The sequence below is a fragment of the Octodon degus genome, unplaced genomic scaffold (genome assembly GCF_000260255.1).
Source record: "Octodon degus isolate 3935 unplaced genomic scaffold, OctDeg1.0 scaffold00033, whole genome shotgun sequence".
Classification (NCBI taxonomy): domain Eukaryota; kingdom Metazoa; phylum Chordata; class Mammalia; order Rodentia; family Octodontidae; genus Octodon; species Octodon degus.
This window is the reverse complement of record NW_004524609.1, coordinates 5239665-5253293: the sequence shown is the minus strand read 5'-3', so window position 1 is coordinate 5253293 and position 13629 is coordinate 5239665. Positions and strand designations below refer to the sequence as shown.

Genomic DNA, 13629 nt, shown 5'->3' with positions numbered 1-13629 from the left:
AAAAAATAAAAAAAAGAAAATACATGTGGGCTGGCCAAATAGCTCAGTGGATTAAAGTATCTGCAAGCAGGCGCAGAGGCCAGGGTTCAAGGGGTTCAATCCTTGAGCCTGCCATGCTGGCCCTGGCCCTGCCCCCAGGGCGTGCTGAGCCAGGCCATTGAGACTGAGCATGGTGTTGCGTGCCTGTAATCCCAGCACTTGGGAGGCTGTAAACAGCAGAACTACTATGAGTCTGATCTACATAGTGAGACCCTGAACACCCTATAGACCTTTCCCTAAAATACAAGAAAAAAAAAAGAAAATATATTAAGTTGGAATACTAATTTTAAGGTTGATTACTGATTAACCAATCAAAGTAATAAATGACAAAGGAAAATATATTCAAGACTTGTTACAAATACATACTGTCATTCTTTAAAATCTGAAAAATGGGCCAGAGAGACAGCTCAGTAGAATAAGCACCTGCCTGGCAAGTGCAGGGTCCTGAGTTCAATAACCAGTACCAAACACACAAAAAAAATCTGAAAACTGACCTCCAACTAAAAGCATTAAATACATATTATGAAAGACAACACTTGAAGTTTTATAATAAGTGACTATAAATGCGCATATCTATGTTTAATATGAAGTCCAATAATATTTTACTATATTATAGAAGGTAGGTGATATGGCTTCTTTAACTGATATCCTATGTCCAGGTACAGGGTAGGTAGGTGATCAAGAAGCATAAACGAAAAGGTTTAGATTATAAAACTGAGTATTTGAGCAGGAACTGGGTTATTCATATACTCATCAAACTTTGCTGAGCTTAATTTTGAACTGTGTATATGGTGAGATTTTTGGACTTATGTGCAAACATGAGAAGCATAGAATTCTTTATCCTATTGTTAAAATATAATCTAATTTTTAAATGTTCTTTATCATATTATGTAGGGACTTACGGTTCAACATATCAATACTTGATGAAAAATACCTGTTCCTTATTATGCCTAAGATGTTTGAAATGCAGTGAGATAGTGAGGTTAAGCTTGATAGCGTAAATCATTTGATAGTAACAATAAGTTTGTCTTCTGGATGGTTAACAACCTAAGTTTGCAGACCAAAATTAGAGAAAAAGGAGGGCTACAAGGAAAGCCAACATTTTGGCCCTATCCTTCTAAGGTCAATTAAGACTCAGGACATATGAGAACTTGTACTGTAACGTCATGTACCTCGGTAGTGTCCCAAATTTTCTGATCAAGAAGATAATGGGGCCAAAGAGGAAAGTGATCGATGACGTAGAGTGTGCCTAAGGAGAGTCACATGGGGAGAAGACACTCTCTCAGGCTTTCACAGAGAGCACATAGGCCAAGCATTGGCCATGACTCATCCACATGGCTGACACTGACAAAGGTTCTACAATCTGAGGTACAGGATCTCAAGATAAATCCTGAGGGCATTTCACTGACCTTCTCAGACCAAAAAGCTACAACTCTTGTTGCACAGGTCCTGCTTTACCTTGGTCTTAACCATCCAGTAGAAAAGTATGAAGATGAAATATAGGAAGTAAAGCCATGTTGTTATGTTGAGCTGTGGGGGACTCAGGTCAATAATTTTTTTTTTTTTTTTGTTCCTCAAATGCCTTCAGGGCACTTTTGGCCAGTGGGAGAGGTGTGAGGTTCGAACTCCAGCAACCTGAGGCTGACAGCTTTGTGGAAGCAGCCACTTAAAGGCCTGAGCTAGGGCCAGGCCCCCTCAGGTCAATAATTTCTGACATTGCCAGTTAAACAGAAAACCCAATGATATTATGGGCTTCTGTACTCTTTTAGAATATTTTGCTGAGTTTACACACCTATAATATTCAACAACGGAACTTAAAAAAAATTGGGGTATAACTATGAATGTCCATTTTGTATCTGTGTATTCAAAGTGGTTGGGATAGATATATAGTTGCATTCTCTTAATGAATAGAATGATTTTTTCTAATGGTGTTTGTAAGTAGGATCACAAGTCTGCATCTTGTACAGCAATTAACCACTGAGAAGAATGTATGCAGTGTATTATTTGTTGAAACTGTACTTTCGATTTGATTTGAAACTGTCTCATTGCTATATGTTTATCAATAAAACTTTGAAAATAAAATAAAATAAAATAAAATGTGCTTAAAATCTTTCAAAAAAAATTTTTTTTCAACTGTTTCTCTTACAAATGCCTTCTAATTTTTAAAATGAGTTTAAAAAACAGGTCCCCCCACCAAAAAAATTTAGGCTCATATGTAAGCAAAATGATAAGTAAACGTGGGGCCGGGGAGATGACTCAGTGGAATAAGTGCTTCCCTACCAAGTGCAAGGGTCTGAGTTCAATTCCTGGTTCCGCAAAAAAAAAAAAAAAAAAAAAGACCGGTCCCTTGCAGTTTCCTGAGCAGGCTGATTATAAAATGACAAGCAAATGCATTATAAAACATTAAATGTACGTTGCTAACCATAAAGCATAAAGACTAACAAAATAGTTACTAAGAAATGTACACTGAAAAGCTGTACTTGATGTATTTTTAGTATTTTCTTTTTTGGTATTGAGAATCGAACTCGGGGCCTTGCACTTGTCAGCCAGGCACTCTGCTGCTACGCTACATCCCCAGCCCATTGATTTTTACTCTTAAGAACCCTATCCACAGTACTGGCAATAAAACCCTGGGGGCAGGGAGAAGGGTCTTTTTCTAATTCCTCATAGTAACTTGAATAGCAGCCAAGGTCTAAAATCCTAACTTCCCCATTTTTTATTGGAATATTCACAGCATTGAACTGTATAAATATTTATCAACACAATGCTACATACTCTAGTCAAAAGTTCGATTCCATATTACCTATTTTTCACTTTTAACGCAAATAACCAAATGCTACAACTGGTTCATTTTTAAGTCACTTTCTTAAACTCCACGCCCTATTCCTATCCAAGTTCCAAAAGTAGCTTGAAATTTATATTTTCAATCTGACTTTTCTGGCCAGGTGTGGTGATACACACCTGTAATCCCAGCATTCTGTGAGGCTGACACAGTTCAAGGTCAGTTTGGGATACATAAGGGAGTTCAAGGTCAATCTGAACTACAGAGTGAAATCATGTCTCAAAACGAAACCAAATCTGACTTTTCTTATTCTTCCATTGATAAGGCAATGCTGTCCCTAGGTCACCCTGTAACTGTATTAACTTTGAGCAAACTATTTAACTTCTCTTTCCAGCTCTATTTTCTCATGTGTATAATAGGGCACCAGCAATATTTTCACCATTATTCCTTATTACTAAAAAGATTATCTCTTACTTCTAATTATGTATTCAGAAAAAGGTTTTCTTTTAAAAAGTCTTAGTTTTAAACCCAAAATTTTTGTTTTCCTCTTGGAGAAAGCCTGCTACTGCATTTCCAAAACTTTACCGAGGCATTTCTTTTTTTTTTTGGTGGAACTCGGGCCCTTGCACTTGCCAGTGAAGCGCTTATTCTACTGAGCCATTTCCCAGGCCCCTACTGAGGCATTTCTGAACATATATAATTTTAAGATCACTTCAGAAGTTCAACTACCCTCATAACTAAGAAGTCTTCATAAATTCTCAGTACCTGCCCTAAAATGTTAACATATTATTATGTTAATCACCGTTTTCTATTAGAAATGTTGGTTAAGGAACCCAAGTATTACAATTATAATTTTAGGTATTTCAAGGGACACAACCTTCACCACTGAACAAAATCACGAACACAAAGCTTGGTTTTATTTGTTTATATTTTTGTCTCTTTGAGACAGTGTTTTGCCATACCATTTAGGCTGGCTTTGTACTCTCTTTGTAACCCAGACTGGCCTCAAACTTGCAGCAATCCTCCTGCAACAGCCTCCAGAGTGCTGGGATTATAGAAGTGTGCCACGATGCCTGGCTTAATTTAAATTTTATATAAATCTTGCTTCTAAGGTCATTGATAATCACTGAAGAGCAATAACTAAAAATAAATCACTTATGTCCTTAAGTATACTGCGTGTGTGTGTGTGTGTGTGTGTGTGTGTGTGTGTGTATGCGTACACATATCTTCTCCATGAAGCCGCTGCATTCATTAAAGTACTGATGAGATTCAGTGGAAGGAAAGCCCTCACCAAAGGCAGTGGAGTCCACGTCGTCTGGAGAGGGTGTTCCCTTCTCCCCACGCCCCATTCAGGGCAGACCTGAGGCACACACTCATCACTTCCTGGAAAAGGCAGCACAACCCTGAGAAGGAGTCTCTGAGTCTCGAAGTCAACCTGCCATCTGTTCCAGCGAACAGCACGAAAGGCTGTGTGGCCCCGGGCATTATTTAAAATCTCTAAATCAGGCCTCCATTTAAAATGCAAATAAAATAGCCTCCTGCAGGGTTGCTAAGGTAACTGAAGGAGGCGTGTGCCAAGCAAAGGGCTGCTGGCCGCACCTGGCTGAGAGAAAGCCTTCAGTGAAAGGCAACCCGCCACACATTAGCATGCTAGTCTGGGAAGTGAAAAGGGCAGTTCCCCAACAATAGAAAACTTGTTTAAAAATGAAGAATATATGACTGACTTTTAAACTGGCGTTATAGGGCTGGGGAGATAGCTTGGTGGTCTAAGTGCCTGCCTGGTAAGCACAAGGACCTGGGTTCGATCCCCAGCACCACATGCCACGTACCAAATAAATAAAGATTTAAAATAAACTGGCGTTATATATAGTAATTATTTCTTGAAAATTTGATTGATACTTGGGATTATGACATTAATTTTTTTGTAAATACTGAATGAAAACTGGAGGGGAAGTCCTAATGAATTTGTACCATGAAGAATTCATTCCTCCATTCTTATAGGATTAGATGATCACACTATATCTTCTCGGTTTACCTGCACTGTGAGATTATGTTAATTTCTAGCAAAATTACTAAGCTTAAAATTTAAGTGTATGTATGCTTCAACTATCAACTCTTGAGCTAGAGCCACAAACTGTGCAACTAAAACTGTTAATCAACATTCTCATTTAACAATGGAACCAATGATACTTCCAATTTATTACTCCTGAAAATATTTTGCTTAGCATAGAGATTGATCAGCAGTCCAAGGCGCACTGCAACTGAGCTATCAACAGACTCAGTTTCAAGTTAAAAATCAGCCCTGGATAATTATAACAGCACAGCCTTAGAAGATACTCCTCACCTATTTGCTCTGAGAAAGTAACAACTTACATCAGAGAGAGGTGAAAAACGCTGATCTCATGCGAGTCAGTGTGCTCTGACTCTAGGCAGGGGGAGTGGACTCTACAAACAGATCCAAGAAGGTACGTATTTGGAGCTATCTACAAGGAGGGCCCAGAAGTACTGAGGCTCCACCACTCCAAGCCCTGTGTGCTGCTCCAACAGTACCTCAACAGTGTTAATACACATCATCTCTCCATATGTTTGTTTTATATAATAAATTTTAACCAAACTATATATGCTTTTTTACTTATCAAATCATACATATAAACACAAGTGGTAAAATACCACAGCAACATTCTAACCAAATACACTTTCAATGTAAAATAATTAAAGTTAAATTCTTGGGATGAGAGTAGAATTAGTGTACTCCTTAATATATTTAGCTCTATTTTGTAACTTGGAATTAACATAATCTTTTCCCCAAGTTTTGTCAGTAATGGTTACAAATGAATGTCAACTTACTTTTCAACCATGAAAGACAGGCCATGTTACAACTGAACTATTTAAAGTCATGAACCCTAAGAGCTCAATTGTTTTTTTTGTTTGTTTTTTAAATTTATTTTATTTATTTATTTGTGTGTGTGTGTGTGTGTGTGTGTGTGGCCAGCTCAGCCCACCAGGGGGCGGGGCTGGCTGGCATGTGGTGCTGGGGATTGAACTGCGGTCCCTGTGCTTTGCTGAGCTTGTTCTAAGTAGGTGCTTTAGACCACTGAGCCATCTCACCAGCCCAGAGCTCAATTGTTTAAAAAAAGTCTTTTTTTCCCAATAAACTAAAGTTCTTGAGTTTTCTGTTAATATTTCCCCTTACAGAAGATAGCAACTTCCTTTGGAGTCTTAAGTTTGATACATGCAGCTTATTCTTGAACTGCCCTTTTCCCATAGAATTTTTTTTTCCTGCTAGTATACAAAAACAAAATAAAATGCTGTCTGTTATATCTATACTGCAACAGAAAAAGTGTTTTATTCAGAGCCATGGTCTAACAGCTTTGTCTATACTTTAATTCTAACATATCAAAAAGAAAGACACACTCAAGGTTGATCTGGAACTGTCTACATCTTTTACTATTCTGAACTTAACTGTGACAGGTGCTACCACACTTATGAAATATTAAGTAATCCCAACCTATTTCTTCTTTATAAATGAATATCATGCATTTCTATTGAATTTTTTTAAAAAAATGTTAACACGAGGGCTAGGGAGATAGCTGAGCTGCATAAGCACCTGCCTGGCAAAAGCAAGGTCATGAGTTTGATCCCTGGTACCAAAAAAAAAAGATTAAAAATGTTAACATGGTTTTTCAGTACTCCAGGTTAGGTCTTACATTACTAGCCTCATTAAGTTAAAATTCTTACAAAAGAGTGTTAAGTCATGTGTATGGAGAAGCTTTCCAGTTGACATTTTAATCATATTGTTAGAATTATTCCTCCTAACTATAATCCAATGAATACTAGCAATGCTATCCAAGGACAAGAAACAATTACTTCTAAACCCTTAATTTCAAGATCCTCTGAATTAACGAGATACAAAAATTGTTTACATGTGGAGCAGCTGAAGTACAATGAAGAGAGGATAAGGAGGCAGCAAACAATACAAAATTTAATACCCACCAATGACACCTGTATACACACACAGACACAAAACCACCTCAAGCTGCTCTCTTTACCCAGAGCACTTTTCCCCCAGATGTATTTGTAGCTCACACCCTCACTTCCAAAGTCAGCTTCTCAGGGAAACCTACTCTGAACATATATTTACATCACAAACCAGCCTGGCCCACACATCACCTGCAATTGCTCTAAGTCAGTGGTGACTAACCTATGGCATGTGAGCGTGCTACAGCAGGCTGTGTGTCACATCACTAAGTGTTGTTCTGTTTCTTTTCCATTTTAAACTTATCAAGTAAAATACTACACAACATTCCTCCTTAGTTTGCTGTCAGTCTTTACCTACTACCCGATCAAACGTAAGCCCCAAAAGGGCAGAGATTTATGCCTTTGTTTTCACTGCTCTATCTTCAGGGACTAGAGAGTGCTTAGGATATAGAAGGCCCTCAGGAAGTATGGGTGTCTGTCGAATAATGAATGACTATATATATATATAAAATCGACCCGAAGTAATGGGCTTTTGTGTTATCACTGGATTTCAGGTAGTAATAATAATTCTAATTTTAACTAGCTGAGAGGTCATGCAAACAAATTATACAAAAGAATACAAATTACTTCACATCTCCCCTTTAATGTCTCAGTCAGAGACACATAATTACCTGCATCTTCCAATGGAGCACAGTGCAATGGGATCTCCCACCACGGCAACAAGGGATTGTGCTCTTGTGATGGCAGTGTTGAGAAGCTTGTAGTTAGATAAAAACCCATAATCTAAGTCCTCTGTAGAATCTTCCAGAAGTTGTTCTTTCTTTTTAATTGGTGTCTGCTTATGTTTACAAGTATGTCTTGTACGTACTGTGCTAAGAAACAAAACTCTGAATTGCTTTCCTACAAAAAAATTTTGAAAAAAGAGACTTGAGATTGTTGATCTGAATCACTGATGTAATATAAGCATTGCATTTTTTAAAAGTTGCTAAACAACATATACTGGCAAGAATACAGAGAAATGGAAACCTTTGTACACTGCTGGTGAAAATACAAAATGGTAGAGCTGCTCTGGAAAACACTGAGTTTGAGGCAACTCCTCAAAAAAAAAAAAAAAAAAAAAAAGACCACAGGATACAGTAAGTTCACTTCTGAACATAGCCAAAGGAAGTGAAAGAAAAGTGCTGAAGAAGTAGCATATGCACACCCATGTTGGGAACCAGCCATTACCCACAGTGGCTGGGTAGAAGCAGCCCAAATGTCCACAGACATATTAACAGATGAGTAAGTGTATCATGTACATATGACAGATCATTCAGCCTAAAAACAGGCAGGAAAGTCTGACATCTGGAGCAATATACATGAACCTTGACAATGTTATACTAAGTGAGATAAGCCTGCCACAAAAAGACAGGTTGAGCAAACACCTAAAAGCTCCGCAATCTGAAATACTTCTTATCTCTAACATTTCAGACGAGGGATACTCAACATGCAGTTCTACTTAGCCAAGGAACCTAGAAGTTAAATTCAGAGGCAGAAAGTACAACAGTGTTTGCCAGGCTGTGGGGGTGGGTGGGTTACTGGGTACTGGGCACAGATTTTTATGAAAAAGTTGTGAGGATGCACGGTCACAACAGCTACACAACAATGTAGATGTACTTCACGCCACTGAATTGTAGACATAAAGAAGTTAAAATGGTACATTTTATGCAATGTGCATTTCACCACAATAAAGGATGCTAACTGCTAGAATCAGCCTTTGAAATTATCTAGTCCAAAGTCCCATCAAACACAAGGACCTTCTCTTGAAGCAGGGTCACCTAGCCTCTGGCCAATCAGGGCAAATACTGCTAATCCCACCAGGAAGCCTTCCAGAGTCAGATTTAACCCACATTTTCTTCTTATGCTCTGCTTACAGTAATCTATCACTTCATTCTATTACAAATCTTTCAATGTTTGAAAATATTTTAATGTCAGTCCCTGAGCTCAATCCCCAGTATCACAAAAAATTTTTTTTGGTGTGAAGTGAATATGTCATTCCTGCTCCAGGAAAATGACCTAAAGTTTCTAAGATCTTTAAAGAGAATTAAAAATCAAATATAAACACACTAAGAAGCATCTGAATAACTTAACTGATTCCAATTAATATTTACCTTGAACATTTAGCACCCTTTCTACATTAACATCAGATAATCTCTTTTTTCGAAGTTCAGCACGTATCCTGAACACTTGATCAGCGTATGGAGTCACCACACCAATGCTGCCATCATCTAACTTCCCCCATGCTACTGGCCACTTCCTTCTTAACTCTTCCACACGTTCCACCACTTCAAATACCTTTAAACAAACACACACATACATATTAGTTATCATCAGTGTTTGGAGAAAGAATATGGTAACTAAGTGATGTATAATGGGCCTCATCTTAGCAAATACCACGTTTAAAGCTACTAAATGTGACCGTCTTCTTTATATGAACACAGTGAGAAAATAAACTTTTATTCACATTTCAAACAATAATTCTATAGTAATGCAACCAATGAAAGTATAAAAATCAGAGAATTTAACTGGTCAGTATTCTCACTATAAAAAACAAGAAAGAGGGCCGGGGAGATGTCTCAGTAGAATAAGCACTTCCCTGGCAAGTGAAAGGGCCTGAGTTCAATCCCCGGTACCAGCAAAAAAAAAAAAAAAAAAAAAAAACAGAGTGAGGCTAAGCGCACTGCAGTAAGAAATAAGAAAAAAAAAAAACAATTAACTGTCTTCACCCATGTGATTAGATGTGGGCATGGATGAAAACTTGGGAGAGACACTTCTACTGGATGCCTGCCCTCTGAGCGCCTAGCACTAGGGCACATATAAGTTCTAGAGCTGGGAGTTGAACCACAGTCTTATGCGCCTGCCTGCATTTACCCAAGCAGCTCTTTAAACAACTGAGCTATCTGGCAAAGCCCCTTTTATAAGGATTCTTTCTTTCCCCTATATTGCTATGGGCAGCCAGGCATCAGCATGTTTCAGGGCCTCTCTCTGTCTAAGGACAGCTGCTTTTCTGTGGGGCATGGTTTGTGTTTCTAATAGTAATTTTTTAATGGAGAAAGGCCAGCTAAGGTCCAGGCCCTTTCTGAAGCAGGGCACTCCAAAGCCTGTTCCCACAAACAGCAAGATATCGAACTTGGGCTAAAAATTCACACAGAAAACCAAAGTAAATCACAGAGCCCAACAAAACTGTTTTTCGACTTTATTTCTTTGTTCACACCTTTATACTGTGCTCCAGGCAGAATAAAACTATAGTCAAAATGCCAGATTTGTTATTTACTCAACAAAATCTATAGAAATTCCATGAGAACTGTAAGAACTAGAAGGATACAGTAGTCCATCTAGGGCCTGCACTCACCCCTCCCAGCTCTGCATTACATAACCGCTTCAGCAGCCAATCTCCCATCAGGGCAATTCTCATACACCCCAGCTCCCTATGAGGACAGACCTATTCAGGTGACTCTGGCAGATCCTATTTTCCACAGGTCCATGCTGCAGAAGGCCTATACTGAGCAGTATGCAGCAGGGGCGTGCGTTTCCCTAGCCCCACCTCCTGCTACACAGAGAAGATCTGAGTGGAGCAGTAGGTAAAGACTGAAGGTATTCTCCCTCTTCCCCCCGCTCCCCCAAAAAAGACTGCAGTCCCCTTTCCTGCACAGTTCTATACTGCTGGAGAGCTGCTCTAACGGTTTTGGCAGCTGGGTAAACAAGTATTCTTGTCTTCCCAAGACAGAAGACCTATCACATCAGCAGATCCCAACCTCCCCTTGACTGGGTCACAGAAAGATACAGTACCTGGTGGTGGCAACAAACAGATGCAGTTTGTCTCTATCTGTATGTCTCTTACGCATAGAGCTCTGGCTTCTAACCTGGCTGCTGGTGAGATACTAGTGAAAAATACGTTCCACATTGTCCCCACAACTGCTCCTTAAATTCTGCCCAGGAGGGCCAAGGATACAGCTCAGCAGCACAAGTGCCTGTCTGACAAGCTCAAGGTCCTGAGTTCAATTCTCAGTACAAAATAAATAAATAAATAAAAATAAAAAATTCTGCCTATGATAGGGAAAGGAAACCTCACAAACTGGCAACAATCTGTCCCTAACAAACCCAACTTCAACTATCATCCTGGGGTGTAATTTAGGCTCTAATTTAGGACATGAAAAATAATTGAAATGAAAATTTTACTATAGGATGCAATAGTAAAGTTGAGCTGATAAAGGAAGAAATCAGCAACTGTAAAGATGGAGATTATGCAAGTTAAAGAGCAATGAGAAAATATAATGGAGAAAAATGAACAGAGGTATACTAATAAATTCATCAGTACTCAAATGATGAGAAAACCAGGAAAGAAGAGAGAAAAGAAGAAAGAAATGATGCTTAACAATTTCCAGCAGGTGAACACAAAAATGTTACAATTCAAGATAAAAAAAAAATTTTTGAAAACAACATATCACGTTGGTAGATAGTCCAGTAAGATTAACCCATGACTTCTGACCAGAAACAATGGAGGCCAGAAAGCAATGGAAAAACGCCTTTCAACCTGTGAAGTGGAGGAAATGAAACAACTCAACCAAATCTTAAATTCAACAAAACCTTTTTTTAATGGTTTTTGAATGAAGGCAAAATACAGATTAACTCTGGCTAAACAAAATCTGTGAGGATCCCTTACTAGCAGACTTATGTACCAGAAATACTAAAGGAAAATTTTCAGGATAAAAGCAAGTATCACCAAATAATAGTTCCAATCTATAGAAAGCACTGCTAAAAGGTAATTATGTAGGCAACTGTACAAGATGATAAGTAGAACAGCATTTTTTCTTCTTTCTCCTAATTGGTCTAAAGAGCAACTGCATAAAATGTTATATAAGACTACAATAGAGAAAGATAATACACATGACAATAAAAGACAGGAGGCAGAGAGAAAATAACACAGATCATACTCAAAGTCACAAAGAGAATCAAAAATATAAGGATAGTATAGAAATGTCTATAAATATGCACTTGTCCCTCTTCTCTTAGAATTTTTAAAATACATTATGTTACAAAAAGTAATAGCTGAGTGTGGTGGCACATGCCTGCAATCCCAGCACTTGAAAGGCTGACGCAAGAGGATTGTTCTGAGTTCAACGCTAGCTTGAGCTAGAGTGAGTTTAGGACCAGCTTTAATTACAGAGCAAGACCCTATCTCAAAAAGCAAAACAATGAAATAATTATGGAAAATGTATTAGTTTGATCTATGTAAGTACACTATATATTAAAATAGTACTATATAGCAGTAAAGCTTCTATGTATCACTGAAAGTATAAATTTGAAGATTCTAAGATATATATCAGAAACTCTAGTAAAACCATTAAAAATAGCTAAAGAGCATATGAACAATCAAATGGATTGAAATATAAAATTAGAAAACAGATTTAATATAAATAAAAGGAGGCTACAAAAATAGAGGGTAGGGAAAAAAAATGATCCCCCCCCGAAAACAAAAACAAGCCAGATTTTTTTTAAAAAAGCATTAGTAGCAATACTGAATATAAATGGATTAAATAATCCAACCAAAAGGCAAACTTTCAGATTAGATTTTAAAAACTACATGAAATCATATGCTGTTTACAGAAGATATACTTTAGATTGGATATAGAAAAGATGAAAACCAAAAAACACAGAAAGATAAACCATGCAAATAGAAATCATAAATGAGCTGCTATGATTATTAATATCAAACAAGTCTTTTAAATAAAATTTTATTATCTATGGAGGGACATTTTACAGTGCTAAGATCAAATCCAACATGAATATAGCAACTATAAACACATATATAAAAAAAGTTACATATTCCCAAAGTATATGAAACAAAAATTATATTCTCTGTGACTCAAGCTCCACAAAACCCAATGGATTTATTTTCTGCATCTCTACAGTCTGTTTGGTCTGTTGTACATTCTGTCTTTTGGGTATCTGTTCCTATAGCTCTGCCCTTCAGACTGAATCTCTCAAAGTTAGGAATCGAGTCTTAGGGCTCAGTATTTAAATTCTACATTAAACTGAGACTACTATATTATTTGTGGGATCTTAATTCAGAACCAAAAATCCTCTTATTCTGCCATTTTAAGCATGAGAAAAAATATACATTAATATATTGTAACAAGGTACTTAACATAGTTTTAAAAAACATGTTTCTTATTAAACAAAGTTATACTATACACAGCAAAGAGTTACAGTATTCCTTCAACTACAGGGTCTTTATTTTGCTTTAAATTCCCAACCTCTGTTTTAAGTCCATTTTGATGGTAATTCTGTGTAAGTAGGACTATCTTACCTTCATAATAGAGGGATTTAACTATTCTCAAATGGTCTCAGGCTGGGAGATAGCTCAGTGGTCTAAAGTACCTGCTTAGGCAAGTACAGAGACTGAGGTTTGATCCTAAATTCCTACAAGATTTCTCACTCTCTTCTACCCATGTTAACTAGTGCCATCTGGCTTACTTTATAAAGTTATACACTATCAAGAAAAGTGCAGGAGCTGCCCGTGGTGGTACAACCCTTTAATCCCAGAGGCTAAAGCAGGAGAATCACAAATTCAAACCCAACTGGCAAATTAACAAGGTCCTGTCTTGTAAAACAGGCTGTAGATATAACCTAGTGCTAAGGTCCTGGGTTCATTTGCCAGTATGAAAGGAAGGTGGGTGGGGTGTGTGTGCGCACGCAAAAAGCTTTTATTATTATTATTATTTTATTTTTATTTATTTTTTATTTTTTTGCGGAACCAGGGATTGAATTCAGGCCCTTGTGCTTGCCAA

General features: G+C 37.7%; 1 protein-coding gene across 4 annotated transcripts in view; it reads right to left on the bottom strand.

Annotated features, from left to right (window-relative positions):
- Helz (helicase with zinc finger) overlaps positions 1 to 13629 on the bottom strand; it is a 168186-nt gene that overhangs the window by 49480 nt on the left and 105077 nt on the right. For all 4 annotated transcript variants that reach the window (XM_004630034.2, XM_023713863.1, XM_023713864.1 and 1 more), the window contains 2 exons: positions 8950 to 9133; positions 7471 to 7699 (listed from right to left, as the gene is read on the bottom strand). In XM_004630034.2, the coding sequence (XP_004630091.1) occupies positions 7471 to 7699; positions 8950 to 9133 (413 nt within the window). The remainder of the gene's footprint in view (positions 1 to 7470; positions 7700 to 8949; positions 9134 to 13629) is intronic.